Below are 17761 nucleotides of genomic sequence, written 5' to 3' on the forward strand. Positions count from 1 at the left end.
GGAGGTTTAATCGCAGATGGCAATTCTGCTTCAATGAAACGGAGAGAGACACAGCTATTGGAAAATAAAAATTTTCTGGCAGCTGTTTATGTGGACCCAAGTTATCGTATACTGCTTGATGATCAACAGCTTACTAAAGGAAAAGAAGCTCTGACTGAGGTAGCAGTTAGGATGAGTGGCCTACAGGAGGACTGCCAGGTGCAAGAGGACTTGGGTCCTGACAGTGCTACTGCTGCCATATCTTCATCCTCAACAGATGAGGAGTTTGAACTATGACAAGTATTTGGATGACGTGGAGCAGGAAAAGCGTTGCCGCAAGGAAAAAAGATTTCACTCCGTCTCCAATAGCAAGCAGATTGACCATATTTCAGCAAAATGTTTTACTTGCTCTCAAAGAAATAGAAAAATTCAACCGTTCATCAAAACTGACTGTGCATGAGGCAATTCCTTTATACTCGGAAATTGTTGATGTTGCCCATGTGGTTACAGCTTTGCCTCCAACCCAAGTTAGTGTAGGGAGACTGTTCTCTGGCCTTAACCTCAAATCTGACCTAATAGTTTTATCTATGAAGGAGGATCCGATGGAGGCAATTCTATTTCTTAGAACAAATTCATAGACTGCACAAATGTTATTTAGTATGTTTTTGTTGAAAACTGTTTTTTGCCAGTTACATAGTTTATTACATAGTGAAAATATATATATATGTAATCGATATTACATAGTGTATTACATATTTACAATTTATTCGTTTTTTGTGTTCTAAAGTTGTATTCCAATAAATATATATTATGTTCTATCTAAATATCTTGATTATTGTATCATAAAAGTAATTAAATGTCTGATGTTCACATTGTGCTACGATAAATTTTTCACTTAAATATAAGCAATATATGTCGGTGTAAGGGAAATTGAGAAGTCAGAGTCGCAGGTTTGGCTTACCGACTCCACATCCCTGGGCAGACGCAGCCTACAATCGGCAGTACCTCAGTGTTGACTCAGTGGTATATGGGGTATTAGCAGATGTATGCTTCTCACCCAGGGACTGCTTTAGCACATCCCACTGTCTGTGTCCCCCAATGAGGCATAGGAGAAAATAGGGATTTTTGTGTACTCACCATAAAATCCTGTTCTCCGAGCCAATCATTGGGGGAGACAGAGACAGTGGGGTGTTATGCTGCTGGCCACTAGGATGACACGAAGTAAACCAGAAAAAAAGTTAGCTCCTCCCCTGCAGTATACAGTCATGGCCAAAAGTTCTGAGAATGACACAAATATTATATTTTCACAAGATCTGCTGCTCTCTGGTTTTTATGTGTGTTTGTCAGATGTTTTTATCACATGCAGAAATATAATTGCAATCATATTATGTGCAATCATATTATGAGTAGCAAAAGGTTATATTGACAGTTAGAATGAGTTAATGCAGCAAGTCAATATTTGCAGTGTTGACCCTTCTTCTTCAGGACCTCAGCAATTCTCCCTGGCATGCTCTCAATCAACTTCTGGATCAAATCCTGACTGATAGCAGTCCATTCTTGCAAAATCAATGCTTTTATTTTGTCTGAATTTGAAGGTTTTTGTTTGTCCACCCGTCTCTTGATGATTGACCACAAGTTCTCAATGGGATTAAGATCTGGGGAGTTTCCAGGCCATGGTCCCAAAATCTCTGTTTTGTTCCCTGAGCCATTTAGTTATCACCTTTGCTTTATGGCAAGGTGCTCCATCATGTTGAAAAAGGCATTGTTGATCGCCAAACTGCTCTTGGACGGTTGGGAGAAGTTGCTCTTGGAGGACATTCTGGTACCATTCTTTATTCATGGCTGTGTTTTTAGGCAAGACTGAGAGAGAGCCCATTCCCTTGGCTGAGAAGCAACCCCACACATGAATGGTTTCAGGATGCTTGACAGTTGGCATGAGACAAGACTGGTGGTAGCGCTCACCGGGTCTTCTCCAAATAAGCCGTTTTCCAGATGTCCCAAACAATTGAAAAGGGGATTCATCAGAGAAAATGACTTTACCCCAGTCCTCAGCAGTCCACTCCCTGTACCTCTTGCAGAATATCCGTCTGTCCATGATGTTTTTTCTGGAGAGAAGTGGCTTCTTTGCTGCCCTCCTTGAGACCAGGCCTTGCTCCAAGAGTCTCCGCCTCACAGTGCGTGCAGATGCACTCACACCTGCCTGCTGCCATTCCTGAGCAAGCTCTGCACTGCTGGTAGTCCGATCCCGCAGCTGAAACACTTTTAAGAGACGGTCCTGGCGCTTGCTGGTCTTTCATGGGCGCCCTGGAGCCTTTTTGGCAACAAGGGAACCTCTCTCCTTGAAGTTCTTGATGATGCGATAGATTGTTGACTGAGGTGCAATCTTTCTAGCTGCGATACTCTTCCCTGTTAGGCCATTTTTGTGCAGTGCAATGATGACTGCATGTGTTTCTTTAGAGATAACCATGGTTAACAGAAGAGAAACAATGATGCCAAGCACCAGCCTCCTTTTAAAGTGTCCAGTGGTGTCATTCTTACTTAATCATGACAGATTGATCTCCAGCCCTGTCCTCCTCAACACCCACACCTGTGTTAATGGAGCAATCACTGAAACGATGTTAGCTGGTCCTTTTAAGGCAATGATGTTGAAATGTGTTTTGGGGGATAAAGTTCATTTTCTAGGCAAATATTGACTTTGCAAGTAATTGCTGTTAAGCTGATCACTCTTTATAACATTCTGGAGTGTATGCAAATTGCCATTAGAAAAAATGAAGCAGTAGACTTTGTAAAAATTAATATGTGTCATTCTCAAAACTTTTGGCCATGACTGTACACCCTCTCGCTGGCTGAGATTTCTACAGTTCGGTGAAAAAAGCAGTAGGAGCATAAACAGTCAACAATAACCATAATTATGTCAAAACCTAAGAATGCTACAGTGAGCCAATAGGCTAAACAGGGTGGGTGCTGTGTCCCCCAATTATTGGCTTGGAGAAAAGAATTTTACGGTGAGTACACAAAAATCCCTATTTTTTTTTCACCACTCAAATAACAAAAAAAAAAGACATATTTGGTGTCAATGAACTCGTAATGACCTGGAGAATCCTAGTGGCAGGTGAGTTTTAGCATTTGATGAACATGGTAAAAAAAAAACAATTGTGGAATCGCACTTTTTTTGCAATTTCACCGCACTTGGAATTTTTTTCCCCGTTTTTGAGTACACTGTATGGTAAAACCAACTTGTCCTACAAAAAACAAGCCCTCACATGGCCATGTTGGCCGAAAAATAAAAAAGTTATGGCTCTGGGAAGAAGGGAAGCGAAAAGCGGGAACGCAAAAACAAAAAAGGGGTACGTCATAAAGTAATGGTGTATCCTAATAATATTAGATGGAAGATCCCTATAAATTGTCTGGACTTCATTATGCTTCTTATTTTATTTGTTATTGTATTGATGAGTATTTATTCTAAGTATTAGCAACCTTTATATTCTATTGATAGGGCAAATATTTCCTGGAGGATCCCACTGGAACAGTTCAGCTTGATCTCGGCAAAGCAATATCCTTTCTTCATCCATAAATATATATATATATATATATATATATATATATATATATATATATATATATATATATATAACGAGGAATAGGCCCGAAGCTATTGAATCGGGAGTGCGGTGAAATGCACATCTGTGTATCCTTGGTGGTGCTAACATGAGCAGTCTACATGTGTCACACCATTTGCGCTTTCCAACATACCTGTTCTGTGTCATCCTTCCCCATTTGTGTATTGTATTTGTTGCATCATTTGACTTGACTTGAGAGCGGCAATATCGCTAATAGCTGATAAATCGGCAACCCGATGGCGGACGACCAATCACATCAGCTGCTAGCGGTATTCAAATTTGGTGCCAATACTGCTAGCAGCTGATTGGTCGCCCGTTTTGGCGGCTGAGCTAAAGAGTGGCGCGGGATTCAAATCCTCCGCCAAAGCTGTGCAGCACCGCTCATTGGCGGCTCAGCCAATGAGCGGCGCGGGATTCAAATCCCCCGCCCTGCCGGCTGAGCCAATGAGCGGTGCCGCGTGGGATTTGAATCCCCTGCCAGAGCCGCACAGCCAGGGGTGACTCAGCCAATGAGCAGAGCCGTGCGCCTTGGCAGGGAATTTGAATCTCGCGCCGCTCATTGGCTGAGCCGGCGGTCGGCTCAGCCAATGAGCGTGCGGGGGATTTGAATCCTGCACGGCACCACTCATCGGCTCAGCCGGCAGGCGGCTCAGCCAATGAGCGGTGCACGCGCGGCTTGGCGGTGGATATGAATCCCGGCCGCCATATCGGAATAGCCATAACTTGGGTGTTCCAAAATGGCGGTCGGCGTACCTCCGATCGCGGTGCATTGTGGAAGCGACACAAGCGCCGGAAGTGCATGACAGAGTTTATTGGTAATTATATATTAGATATATCACTTGTTTTGCATTTTTCTTTTCACTTTGAATATTTCATGAAATATTTCTTTAATATCATTGCACCAGTTCCACAGCGGCTTGTACACGGAATCCTGCTTTGTTCTTGCAGAAGGTGATATTGCAGTTGACGATTTATCTTCATTGCTCTATAGGGTGGTAGTAATATAGTAGTATAAGGTGTATTGTGCATTTTACGCAGGCTGGTATGAAGACAAAGTATTTCATGTAAATGCCTTTGGATTTCCTCCCACTGAACCTTCCAGCACAACACGGTAACGATGCTTGTCTTATTAGTTTTGACATCAGATTGACCTTTCCCATTGTTTTCAGTTCAGTGTTATCATAGATTACATATTAATTTGTACATTGACTCTCCAGTTTATCATCATTGAATTATGATCATATTGGATTCCAGACTTATGAGAAAAGTATCGCAAAGCTTTTCAGGTCTAAATGAAAACCTTTTTTGCTCTTCCTTGTTTTTAAGTTCATATTACGGTAATACTAATTTCTTTGGTGGACCATCCGCAACATCAGTAAAATCTTCAGTCAAGCTGAAACAGCTGGAAGAAGAGAATGAGGATGCCATGTTCGTGTTTTTGTCTGATCTCTGGTTAGATCAGGTCGAAGTGCTAGAGAAACTTCATGTAATGTTTTCAGGTATTTTTAAATATCACTTACATTATAGGGGTTAGATAAAACGTGGCTACTATTGTCTGGTATTGCGCTGTAATTCAATATCTAAACTTTGGATGGATGGGTGTGGTGCTAGTTCTTGAAGAAAGCAGCTGCAGTTAATTTTTTTATTTTCTTTGGACAGCTACCTATGGAAATGGATCTGTCATTTTAGACTCTCTTGCTGGTTTAGTGTGGAGCATGGCCATCAAGTTCTTCACTCCCTGTAACTCTTTTATTTCCTCCTTTAAAACATAGAAGGGCACTCTCCAACATTGGGATGGCAGCCTATTTGGACGCTGGGAGCAAGTTTGGGCTTTTCCTTCACTTTGATGTTTTGAGGCATCCTATTATCTACCCATCTACTGTAGTCCATTGGAATAGGTTTATTTGGGGGTCCATCTCTTTTCTTAGAGAGCTTTTGTTGGACTGCATCCTAGTGCACTGTTTTTTTTTCTTTTGGTGGAAAAATCAGAACTTCAGATTTTCAATAAAAAAATGCATAATCTCATTAAAATTACACTAAAAAGTACATATACATGCATCAGTTATCAGGGAGCATCCAGGAATAGTTGGGTTTCCTAGAGGGGATAGTGAAGCGAAGGTCACATTATAAGCTGATGACACTTTGTTATTTCTGACTAAAACTCCTGAGTCCCTTCCTACAGCAGTGGAAACGATAGAAACATTTGAAAAATACTCTGGTCTGAAGATAAATTGGAGCAAATCAGTTATACTTCCCTTAAATAATATAGATGTGAATGCTTCCCACTACATTAACTCGAGCTTACAAGTGGTATCGGAGTTTAAATATTTAAGCATCAATATATCGGCAAAAATAAATTATGAGAACGTGAATCTTGATCCAGTCTAAATTAAATTTAGAGGTAAACTAGGCGCCTGGTCTAAGTTACGGTTGTCGGTTGTGGGCCATGCTAACCTGGTCAGAATGATCTGGATGTCACAATTGCTGTATGTTCTACACAACTCCCCAGTATGGATAAATCAGAGGTTTTTCTTTTAAGTCGGACAAGAGTGTAGAAAATTAATATGGGGCAAACAAACTCCGAGAATTAAACTGGAAACATTGCAAAGGAGCAAAACAACAGGAGGGCTTGCGGTCCCGAACCCATGGGTATATTATGTGGCATCTCAGCTTCAACATATTCGGGGATGGGACGATGTCTTAGCATTCTCTTAAGGGCCTGTCACACTAAGAGAGATCGCTAGCAATATCGCTATAACTAGTGACGTTATAGCGATATTGCTAGCGATATCGCTATGTCTGATACTTACCTACGACCCGCTCCCCCGCTGGTTATCGCTGATCTCGCGAGAATGTCCAGGACTGTTTCTCGTCGTCAGCTTCCTGCGGTGCTTCCTGCTGTGACGACGAGCGACGCGTGGAGCCGTGCGGGAGGACGCAGAATCGCCTGGTGTGACAGGTAAGTAGCGATCCCCATCCCCAGCGATGTCGCTGGTGAGATCTGCCTATGTGGCAGCTCACTAGCGACCATTAGCGATGCACCAGCGATCCTGACCGCGTCATATCGCTGGTCGGGATCGCTGGTACATCGCTAAGTGTGACAGTACCCTTAGACATTATATTGACAAACCAGCCGATGCGATCAAAAGAGAAATGGGAGAGTGTAATGGGACCCATAGAGGAAAATGACTGGTCAAATATACTGGAAAGAGTTCTGCAGCTGTCTTTAAGTGAATCCCATAAACTATCCCATTTATATGTGATTCACCAGGTATACAGGACACCTCAATTCTTATTTAACATAGGATTTCGTTCAAGTCCCCACTGTCCTAGATGCAAAACTAACATAGCAGATATGCTTCATATGATGTGGAACTATCCTAACTTGGTGTCCTTTTGGAAGAGTGTTGTAGCAATGATTAACAGAGTTTTTCAATTGACCTAGGGCTTTCCCCATTAGAATGAATATTGGGATATGTTGAAGATCTGTCTATTGATGAGTATGGCAAAATCGCGGTGGCACGCATGTTAATATATGGCAAGAAAATTGATAGGCTCCTGATCTGCTATCCATTTTTGGGCTATGATATCAAAATTTATTGCTAAAGTTAACTGGCTAGTAAATTTGGAAAAAGGTATATGCCTAAAAAGAGATACTCTCTCTAAATTTGACAAGATATGGGGTCTATGGATTGGTGGCTCTGGTTTGACATCTAGGGAACTAAGGAGATTTCTCCTCGGCTTGTTTTGAGTTATGTTAATATGATGCCTCAAATTAAACTTCTTTGAAAATTAGTTAAAATGTTATTAGTACTTCCACAAGCTGTATGTAATTGGGTTGACTACTTTTACTATGTTCCAATATTTATTCATCTAACTACGCTGGTTTTGCCGAGCCAAGATGTATAAATAACTCATGTTTAATGCTTCTTAAGGTTGGGGGGTGGAGAACTGAACTGTGTTTCTCCAATGTTTGTCTCGTTGTTGTTGTTTTTCCTTTGTGTAAATCTTTATAGAAATCAATAAAAAAAAGGATATACGGTATACATGATACTTTGAGCTGTAGCTTACAGTCCACATGAATGAAGCTGTTGTGCTAAATTTCTATATGTAGCCCATCTAAGCGCTGCAATTTACAAATCATTCCTAATAGACACCTTAACCTATAAAAAGTCTCTATAAATAAAATATTTTATTTTTATTCTATTCTCCCCATTGGACAATTATTTTTGAGGGTTTCTAATAGGAACCTTGTCTGCAGAAGTTATAATAATAAATGTGTAGCACTTCCCAGCACCTTCCAAAGCTAAAGTAATAAAGAACATTTTTATTTTTTAGGCTACTCAACAGCTCCTCCAACTTGCTTTATCTTCTGTGGCAACTTCTCTTCAGCACCGTATGGGAAAAATCAAAATCGGTCACTGAAAGGTACAGTTATGGGCATGAGAACACAAAATTACAGGCATAAAAGATCTCACACACATCATGTAGTTCTGCAGTTGTCCTGCTGCTACATTGATTGTCATGTCTGATAGATGTGCTTTGTATCAATGGATCCCATATCTATTTTTATAATAAGACACTGTAGTGGCGTGAGAACTGACATACTGACCATGATTGCTTGGCTCTGTGATGAGTCCTAAAAGTTAGTGCACAAGCACTTGGCCATGGAAATTAAATGAAGTATTCCAGAATTATGGCTAAGATCATAAACATAATGAGAAGAGAATAGTGTTTGATAGGACCTCTTGTAGCCGATGCTGTGGAGTCTGAATCAGGGAAATTAAGGTTTGGCTTACCGACTCCACAGCCCTGCTTGTAGCCATGTTAGGCTACTTCTCCACGGTCAGTAATCGGCAGCGCTTTGAACACAGCACATGTCTGCTGCATCCCAAGCGCTGCCGGCTTTTGAACATAAGTGATTCCGCATGTAATCATTGAACCGAGCGGAATCATCGCATCTAATACATTGGACGGGTGACATTTATCTTGCGGAGACTAGCATCTCCGCAAGATAAATAGACCTGCTGCGGTGTGGAAAGACGCACCTCATGTCTGTCTCTGCAGGAAACTCCGCGGGTGTCGGAGCACGCATAGTGGACGTGAGATTTCTTGAAATCCCATCCACTATGCTGTACCATTTGGATGCTTCAGGTTGGATGCTGCGGATGTACACAGCGTCCAACCTGCAGCGTTTATGGACCATGGAAATGTACCCTAATGATTATTTTTAGCCATGATTGTTATTTCCTCTGAATATCTCCTTCTGAAATTTAGAGTCTTTGAAGAATCTGGCAGACGTGATATGTGAATATCCAAGTATACACAAAAGGTAAGGATGCCATGTTTGCATCATACTTGCTGTGCAGTTTTCTTCAGCTTATTCTACCACTATGAGTGCACTTGAAGGGGTATTCCCACATTGTAAAGTAAATAATACAACGTTATTCCATCAGCTAATGATTGGTGATGGTCCGATATTTGGGACTGCTGCCGATCCTGAGATTGATAAAGGACTCTGCACTGATGTAACACTGTATCCCTTCTTTAAAAGATAAACTTAATGAGCTCCAGATAGTATAACAAATAATAAAGAAATAACTTCCCAGACTGGCACTGCTCTTTGCTAGTAAGTACTGTGTCCCCCACCAGTCTGTTATCAACATCTGGTCTAAGGGCCCCGTCACACATAGCGACTCACCAGCGATCCCGACAACGATATCAACTTGTCAGGATCGCTGGTGTGTCGCTACATGATCGCTGGTGAGCTGTCAAACAGGCAGCTTCACCAGCGTCGCCGAGCGTGCGGCGTCGCTGTGTACGTTAGTTACCAGCGCGTTGATACAGGGAGCTGGTAACTAAGCTACACATCAGATTTCTAAGCGGCGCGTGTCACTTAGAAGCCCGATGTGTACCTTGGTTACCAGCTCCCTGCATCAGCGCGCTGGTAACTAAGGTACTCATCGGGTTTCTAAGCACCGCGCACTGCTTAGAAACCCTGCGTTTACCTTAGTTACCAGCGCGCTGATCGCTGGTCTCCCGCCTGTCACTCGCAGCGATGCATGCTGGCCAGCGGAAGACCAGCGATCAAAAAAATGTCCTGGCTATTCCAGGACGATCAGCGATAACCGGCAGGGGGGGACCGGTTGCTGGTCAGTGTCACACACAGCGATCTCGCTGGTGAGATCGCTGTTGCATCACAAAACTTGTGACTCAGCAGTCACGGGGGGCTTAAGACGGGGGCTTAAGACGCAAAGGTGAATGAGTAGTCCGATGATCAGTTGCAGCAGTCACATTTCATCATATCTGAAACATCTCTTCTCGTTTGACTGCAGCGGTCACGTGTTGATACAGGAAGACTTGTAAAGGAAAAATCAATACTATCTTCAGACTGTCGCTGCTCCTCAGCACCTGCAACTTTGATCCCTACACCACACTCGGATCTTTTAGGTTTAACTTTTAAACTATGGTAGATAAAGAAAATGGGTGCCGCTGTGGTACCCTACACATTGCTGGTGGCAGGGAGTGGTGCTATGCAGAGATAATTTTAAAAGATATGAAACGCTACCCCAGGGCTGCATACTTGTCATTCTTTGTATTGGTGGTAAGCCACAGAGATCAGACTCCCACTGATCATAAAGTGATCACGTATCCTAGCGATCTGGCATCACTGTATAATATGATAACGCACCTTTGAAGGCTATTATATCAAAAGTATGATCCAAAAAATGTCATGTGCCAGACATATATAAAAATCCTGGCTGTATCATCAACTTCTTAGCAATGTGAGAAAAGTGAACAGAAAAAGGACAACGTGCTTCAGAAAGACCACTTATAGGCAAGCTGTACCCTTCTTTTTTTCACATGTGATATATTTGTATATCTTCTATTGCCATTTATTACTGGCAAAGTGTGTTTAAAGGTGTCTTTAGCCATTAGTGTCCCTCACATCTGAGACAATTGTTTTATATTTTAAATTGTTCATTTACATCTATTGTATATTTAATAAAAATGGCAATTTATTAATTCTTGATAAAAATATCCCCAATATTTGTGCTTTTTCTGTTCACTTTTCTCACATTGTTTAAAGGTTGGTGGTATAGACAGGATTTATATGCGCCTTTTAAAAACATTCAGAAATGTGTGCCTTCTATGAAGTCTCTTTTAATTGCTTGTCTGGCTTCACGTTACCCAGCAGTCGGTTTGTGTTTGTACCCGGTCCCGAAGACCCCGGCCCTGGTTTCATCCTACCCAGGTATAATTGCACTTTAATAGTGTTTACGACTTAGCTTCTTTGTATCCATTCTGTTATGTGTAATTCTGATACATATTATTTTTGTTGAATTTGAATACTTTCTTCCTTTTCAGACCTCCTATCGCAGAACACATTACAGCAGACTTCAGACAACGCGTGCCTTTCTCTATTTTCACTACAAACCCCTGCAGGTGAAGTTTACGTCTCACGTAACCAAGGGATAATTTTTTTTTTTAGAAAAAATAAGTCCAGTGCTGTAAGTCCATAAAATTCATAGGATTTTATGGACTTACAGCACTGGACTTATTTTTTCTAAGTTCTGAAAACTTGCCGCACAGCAGGATCCGCGCTCTCCAGAAGATGGTGAGCAGACACTAAACTTTTTTGTATCATTTTATTTTTCTCATTTTTTTTTAAATTGTATTTCCTAATGTCACAAAGAAGTAACTACACAACCCGACCCACATACTAGCCAACTTAGAAAATAAGCGCAAATTTTTCTAATGTGTTCCTTTTGGACTGCACTGCCGCTGTTTTCTGTCTTTTTGATACATAATGACAAATATCATAATACATTATATTAATTTAGGCTCTGTTCTCATGGTCAGGATTTAATCAGGATTTTTGCACTGGGAAAAATCCATCCTTAATGGGTGGTCCACAGTCAGTTAACCCCATTGAATGTTACTTGTTTCCATATCTTCGCTGTACATCTCCAGGCTGTGTTCAGACTAATGTACTTTTAGTCATCATGCTTTACCTACATCAGGCAGCACACGGTCCAGCGTCCACCATTGTGTCAGCCACATGAGTGATTTTGGCTCCACATGGGAGTAAATGACAGTATGCACCAACCGCTTGTTTTTCAGGACGAGATGGTGCTAGTTTCAGTAGCATGTAGCTTATGCACCCATCCATGATATGACCAAGCACATGGTGCTGTGTCAGGGTACAGTCACATACACAATTTGAGGAAATTACTGGTTTGTGAATTGCAACGTTCATCAACTTCTCAATGTGTAAAAAGGCAAAATAAAGAAGTGAATGTGGTGTAATTAATGTGACTTCTTTCCATTCTCAGAATCCAGTACTGCACACAGGAAATAGTTGTGTTTCGCGAGGATCTGGTGAACAAAATGTGCAGGAACTGTGTGCGCTTCCCTAGCAGCAGTTTGGATATTCCTAATCACGTGAGTGAAAGTCACAGACACAAACGGATAAGAACCGTTCGCGGGCTGCTATCTCTCTCGACTTCCCCATACACAGGAGAGGTTGGCCAGCATTGCCTTATTCTCTGAGAGATTGGGGGGGGGGGATCAGCCGTTGGAAATCCAATATACTGAAACGCGCTCTCCTGACATCATCTGTCTGGGAATAGAGTTAAGTGGCATTTACATTGCAGGATAATTGCGATTCAGCATTGTTAAAAATGCCCATGTCACTATTTTGTTGCTTTGTAAACAGGCTGCTGATAACCCGATAAATGAGAGAAACCCGCTTCTTCATTGGGTGAAATTATCTTTTCTACAGATTATTGTACTCGATGGTGCATTGTCCAGTGTAAAAATGACTCTCACCGTTAGAACGAATGGCATCTTATGCCCACTGAGCAGGCTCGTATAGATCGCTCGGTGTGCATAATTTGCCTGGTTCTACCTGTGTAAACAGGCAGTCAGCGTAGTAAGGCTGTGTGCCCACGTTGTGTTTTTTAAGCGTTTCCGCTGCGGAAACGCTTACAAATGCTAACAAAACGCATTCTCTTGCAATCGTATGAGATTCCGCAGTTGCTGTGCCAATGCTGTGGATTTTTCCGTTGCGAAATCGCATAGAGGTAAAATCCGCAGCATGTCCATTAATTCTGCGGAATCGCGGCAATTCCTCTGCCATAGGATTGCATTGAAACGCTCACTTTATGCATGTGGCTATGCCCACCATGCGTAAAGTGAGCGCTTCATGTGCAGATGGTACCCAGGGTCTGGAGGAGACGAGACTCTCCTCCATGCCCAGGGTACCATATTCCTGTAAAAAATGGAATTAAAATAAATAGGGATATACTTACCCTCTGTCGGCCCCCGGAGTCCTCCCGGTCCTCATCGGCGCTGCTGGCAACTTCCGTTCCCAGGGATGCATTGCGTGAATGACCTCTGATGTAGCAGTCTCGCCTGACCGCTACGTCATCAGAGGTCACTTGCGCAATGCATCCCTGGGAACGGAGGTTGCCGGCAGCGCCAATGAGGACCGGGAGGACTCCGGGGGCCGACAGAGGGGTAAAGTATATCTCTATTTTTTATTTTTTATTTTTTTTAACATTCTATCAATAGTAAAAAGTTGGTCACACTTGTCAAGCGCTATGCTTGACAAGTGTGACCAACCTGTCAATCACTTTTCCAAGCGATGCTTCAAATCGCTTGGAAAAGTGCTAGCATTCTGCAAGCTAAAAATGCTTGTGTTTTGTGGGAAAATGCATGCAAATTCCGCATGAGTTTTACCTGTGGCGGGGAGATGCGGAAATGCTGCGGACAATTCCGCAGCATTTCTGCAATGTGGGCACATAGCCTAAAGAGGTGCTGGCTGTCCTGGGTAACCAAAGTAGCCGACTAATGAAAATGAACCGAACTGACAGGAAGATCTAGGAATTTTTTATTCGCTGACCCTGGAGCTCACACTTAGCTTTTCACCTACTTGATAAAAACGGACGGATTAGAACGTCACTTGGCTTGTCACTCTCTGTACCCCTACCCAACATAACTGTGATCTGTTTTGCTTTAATAAAATATGAGCATGCTAAACAGACCTTTTAGGGGGGTCTCTACTCACATTAGCCTGTCAGCCCTTATCGGCAGCTTTGGATGATTTTAGCCTAATGTCTATGGGGACCTTAATTTGCCCCTCGCTCATTTAGCTTCTCTTTAGATGTATTCAGATGTATTTACTTATGCATTTTGTTTATTTTTCTTGACCATTTTGCTTTCCTTCCTAGTTTGTGAAAACGATCCTGTCTCAGGGACACTTGACGCCTCTTCCGCTGTTCGTGAGCCCCGTGTACTGGGCGTATGACTATACTTTGCGATTGTATCCTCTTCCTGATTTAATAGTCATCGCAGATAAATACGACCCTTTCTCCATCTCCAATACAGAGTGTCTTACCATTAATCCTGTAAGAAAGCCTCTTTATTACCTCTGCCTGTTTATTCCTGTTGCTGAAGTTTTCTTTCAGCTCAGTATTTGCAAATTAGCTGCATACATACCGAATCCATAATAGAGCAGCAGGGTAGGTGAAACTTCCCAGCTCAGAGAATATGCACAGACAATGGTGGTGCCGCTTCCTATCAACAATGTTGTTTTACCCATTGCATATGCAGGGTAGAGCCGCATTGTTTTCACTCCTTGGTTAGCATCTCAACCTGCTGATCTACAGACCTATTGATGTTAAAATCATGGTGAACAAAGGGGATTTGCATAGTAATGTAGAGCATTCCTTTCACACATGCACCCAAGCCTGTGACTCAGTCACCTACTGAAATGTTTTAAGATATGTTAAGTCCACTTACATTTTCATTCAGTTTGTGTTTCTTCCAGTAATAGCCTTTAGTTAAGGCTCTTGTGCCATAAAAAAGGCTTTATGAAAGTATTTGAGCTTAATTGCACAACAACATGACCACTTCTGCGAGTTATGATCAGAAACCTATTCACTTATAGTTATATACGGTCATCGTGTAAGTAGTTGATGCATTTTGCACACGTGTCACTGAAGATCACATTTGGCAATTAATGTCTGGCCTACATAAACTGCGGTTGGTAATTGGTTCAGTATGTCAGTAAATTAGATGTAACCCCTCGCTGAATTATGACTTTGAAAATGTTTAAAAATATCATAATGTACTAAATTTACCACATGGTAAAGCAGCTGCTCACTTGTCACAGAGGAGAGGTCATTTTGTACTACACAGCATTTATTCCTTCTTAATTGACATTTTTGCAGGGTTCATTTCCAAGAAGTGGATTCTCCTTTAAAGTCTATTATCCATCTAATAAAACAGCAGAAGATAGGTAAGAGTCTGGGTAGAAATCCAGTACATGCAGGCGCTGCTCCGTTTGAAGCAGGGGTTCAGCGAATATGTCTCCCTACGTAAATCAGGTGGATTTCATGCTATTTCAACTTGTTTTAAGGATTTCTCCCTTCATTAAAAGTCATCACCTATCCAAAGGATCTGTCTGCTAGTACCCACACTGATCCCGAAAATAAGGCTTTGAAATGCCTGTTTGGAATAAGGCCGCATTCACAAATCCATGTCACGATTTAGTGTTGGACCAGAAGTCTCTTCACGCGCCCTCAACAACTCCATACATATTTGCAGCTGTCAGGTTCAAATTAGGAGACCTGCAGCCGATCCATTCTCCGATTTTGACTCGAGGTTTGAACGCGGCCTAAAGCGATGGCTGCACATACACCCACTATTACATTCATTGTCTATTGGACTGAGAAAAAATTTAGATGGGTCACATGTTTTATGCAAAATATATGCTGGTTCACAGCACCTCAATATGAAAATTATTATACAGGTTTGTCATACTCATTAAGGCGTGCACGTCCTATCCAAGAGTCCTTCTTAGAAAAATAGAGTCCACTATATTCGAAAAACAGCGTTTCACACATTGGTGAAAAAAAGAACTTCACATTTAATCCGCCTTCTGTGGCACCGTTTCAATCCCAATGATCTTTATCAAGCCCGATAAAGATCATGGAGTGCTGTTTTTTCATTATTGGGGTCACATCTTTTAATCATGAGAAAATCATTTTTATATTGGGTGAACATCAGCTGATTCTACCAGTCTTGTTGGGACTGTATGACCATCTGACATGTATGATGGTGTCTTGACTTTCTCCAGAATCAGGAAAGATGGATTAATCTATTTGATTTCAATGTTTCTGATACTTGGTCATATCCCACCAAGGACAACATCTGCAAGGAGTTTGTATGTTCTCCCCGTGTTTGCGTGGGATTCCTCCAGGTTCACTGGTTTCCCCAATGGGGACCATGCCGATAATGTATGTAAAGTGTTGTGGAATATGATAGCACTATATAAGCAAAGCATAATAAGTAATAATAAACCACATAAAACATAATTGTACCCGATGAATGAGCTTTGCAAGATCATCAGGTGATTGGCAGCCAAGATAATAGTCAATGGAGCATTTTTATCTATGCTCATTCAGGATTATCTTGAAGCTTAACTTTTGTCACCCCACTGGGAACATGGGAAAGGGCAAGGGGTGATACAAGGGATAGATTTCAGCAGTATGAGCACATGTAAAATAGTTCAAATATATGGCTGCCTTTAATGTTATCTTACTGCTAAAAGGTAATTAGATTATTTGGAAACACATTGCCTTTCCCTTGCAATGTGATTCTCCCCCTTGATAAAAACTTGCCAAGTGATCACATTTCCTGATTTCCCAGTGCAGATGGGTGTCTGATGGCCAGGCATGTGAAGGAGTCTTGGGTGTGAAGTCCATGACCTTTACGAATTTAGCTCCATGGTGGTACACACTTATCACATCATCCTTATTTCTGACACCACTCTATTGATCTACAGAAACGCACAGCACGTAAAACACATTTAATAGTAGCTTTCATAAGTGCGGCTTGTGCTGGATTTAGAGGCATTTTGTGTGGTTTTTTTTGTTGGTAAATCAGGTCTTTTTATATTGTGACCAAGGAAATTAACCAACATTTTGTTCCGTTTTAGAAACAAACATCAAACTTTATGAAAAACAATAATTGCAAGAAAGAAAAAAGAAATTGCATTTAAATAAAGATTAATAAAATATACATTTTATTGAAACCAAAAAATCTCATAAATAAGCAAAATAAAAAATGGAAAGTAACAGTGAGTGGCACACCACAGGAGACACACAGTTACATACAGACAAAAATGAATCGGGTATTATATGGTAACAGTCCAGTAGTACAATGACAAAAAGACACTATATGTACCTACCAATATAATGAATTACAGCAATCGAGTATAACAAGAGAAAAAAGCTCCTTGTTCAATGAGAACTAATGCTAGTGAAATGCAAGACCTGTGGTTAGGAGCCAAGTATTTATATTGTAACCAAGAGAATCTTGACAGGACTAAAAAAATCATTATGTATAGGGAAGTCACAAAAATACTGAATAGATATAATCCATACTATCACATGAATGCCTTGCAGGCCATCAAAGCTATACAGGAGTGCCTAGTTTCCCATAAGTTGGTGTCACAATAAACACAGACATAACAAACATGAAATTCAACCATATACAACCTGATTGTGGGATGAAGGTAACCCAACACACGTAACGTGTCAGCTTTTTCGGGGTACCCGAAGAACTTCACTATACATAATTTTTTTTTTTCATTGTATTTTTGAGATATTTTTTGGTTTCAAGTAAATGTTCTATTTTATTCATGTTTATTTAAACGTAGTAAATATGAATGATCACAATGACGCTCCTGACTAGCCTGTTAACCCAATTGCAGGTAATCCAACCAATCCACTTGTTGCTAAAATTGAAATAAAATATCAAATTGTGAGCCTGCGTTTAGGAGGAGATATCGGTATTATCTAAGTATTCCCTCTGCTAGGGATTCTAAAGTAATATGTGTAGACACCACTCAACCTACAGTAGTGATGTGCACAGAATAGGTTAGTATCCTTATAGTGTCTTCATAGAAAAATAAAATTAGGCATGTATATTTATTGAAAATGTCTTTTTATCACATCTCTAACTTTAAACATCAAAAACCTCAAACTATAATATAATTCAAGATGGGGGACCTATGGATCGACTGGAAAGAAAGGATCCAGAAGGTCCAACAGTGTTTTGGGGGGCTTAATCCAAAACGGAGCCCACTGTGT

The 17761-nt window shown here is 41.2% G+C and overlaps 1 protein-coding gene across 1 annotated transcript in view; it reads left to right on the forward strand.

Moving 5' to 3' along the window:
* Positions 1 to 17761, forward strand: part of POLE2 (DNA polymerase epsilon 2, accessory subunit) — a 39714-nt gene that overhangs the window by 19245 nt on the left and 2708 nt on the right. The window contains exons 8-18 of the mRNA XM_073577747.1: positions 3476 to 3532; positions 4502 to 4550; positions 4638 to 4710; positions 4926 to 5098; positions 7938 to 8027; positions 8877 to 8931; positions 10795 to 10854; positions 10968 to 11045; positions 11936 to 12044; positions 13835 to 14011; positions 14837 to 14904. Coding sequence (XP_073433848.1) covers positions 3476 to 3532; positions 4502 to 4550; positions 4638 to 4710; positions 4926 to 5098; positions 7938 to 8027; positions 8877 to 8931; positions 10795 to 10854; positions 10968 to 11045; positions 11936 to 12044; positions 13835 to 14011; positions 14837 to 14904 — 989 coding nt within the window. The remainder of the gene's footprint in view (positions 1 to 3475; positions 3533 to 4501; positions 4551 to 4637; positions 4711 to 4925; positions 5099 to 7937; positions 8028 to 8876; positions 8932 to 10794; positions 10855 to 10967; positions 11046 to 11935; positions 12045 to 13834; positions 14012 to 14836; positions 14905 to 17761) is intronic.

The sequence above is a fragment of the Dendrobates tinctorius genome, unplaced genomic scaffold, assembly GCF_039654945.1.
Source record: "Dendrobates tinctorius isolate UK_male_01 unplaced genomic scaffold, ASM3965494v1 ptg000057l, whole genome shotgun sequence".
Lineage (NCBI taxonomy): Eukaryota > Metazoa > Chordata > Amphibia > Anura > Dendrobatidae > Dendrobates > Dendrobates tinctorius.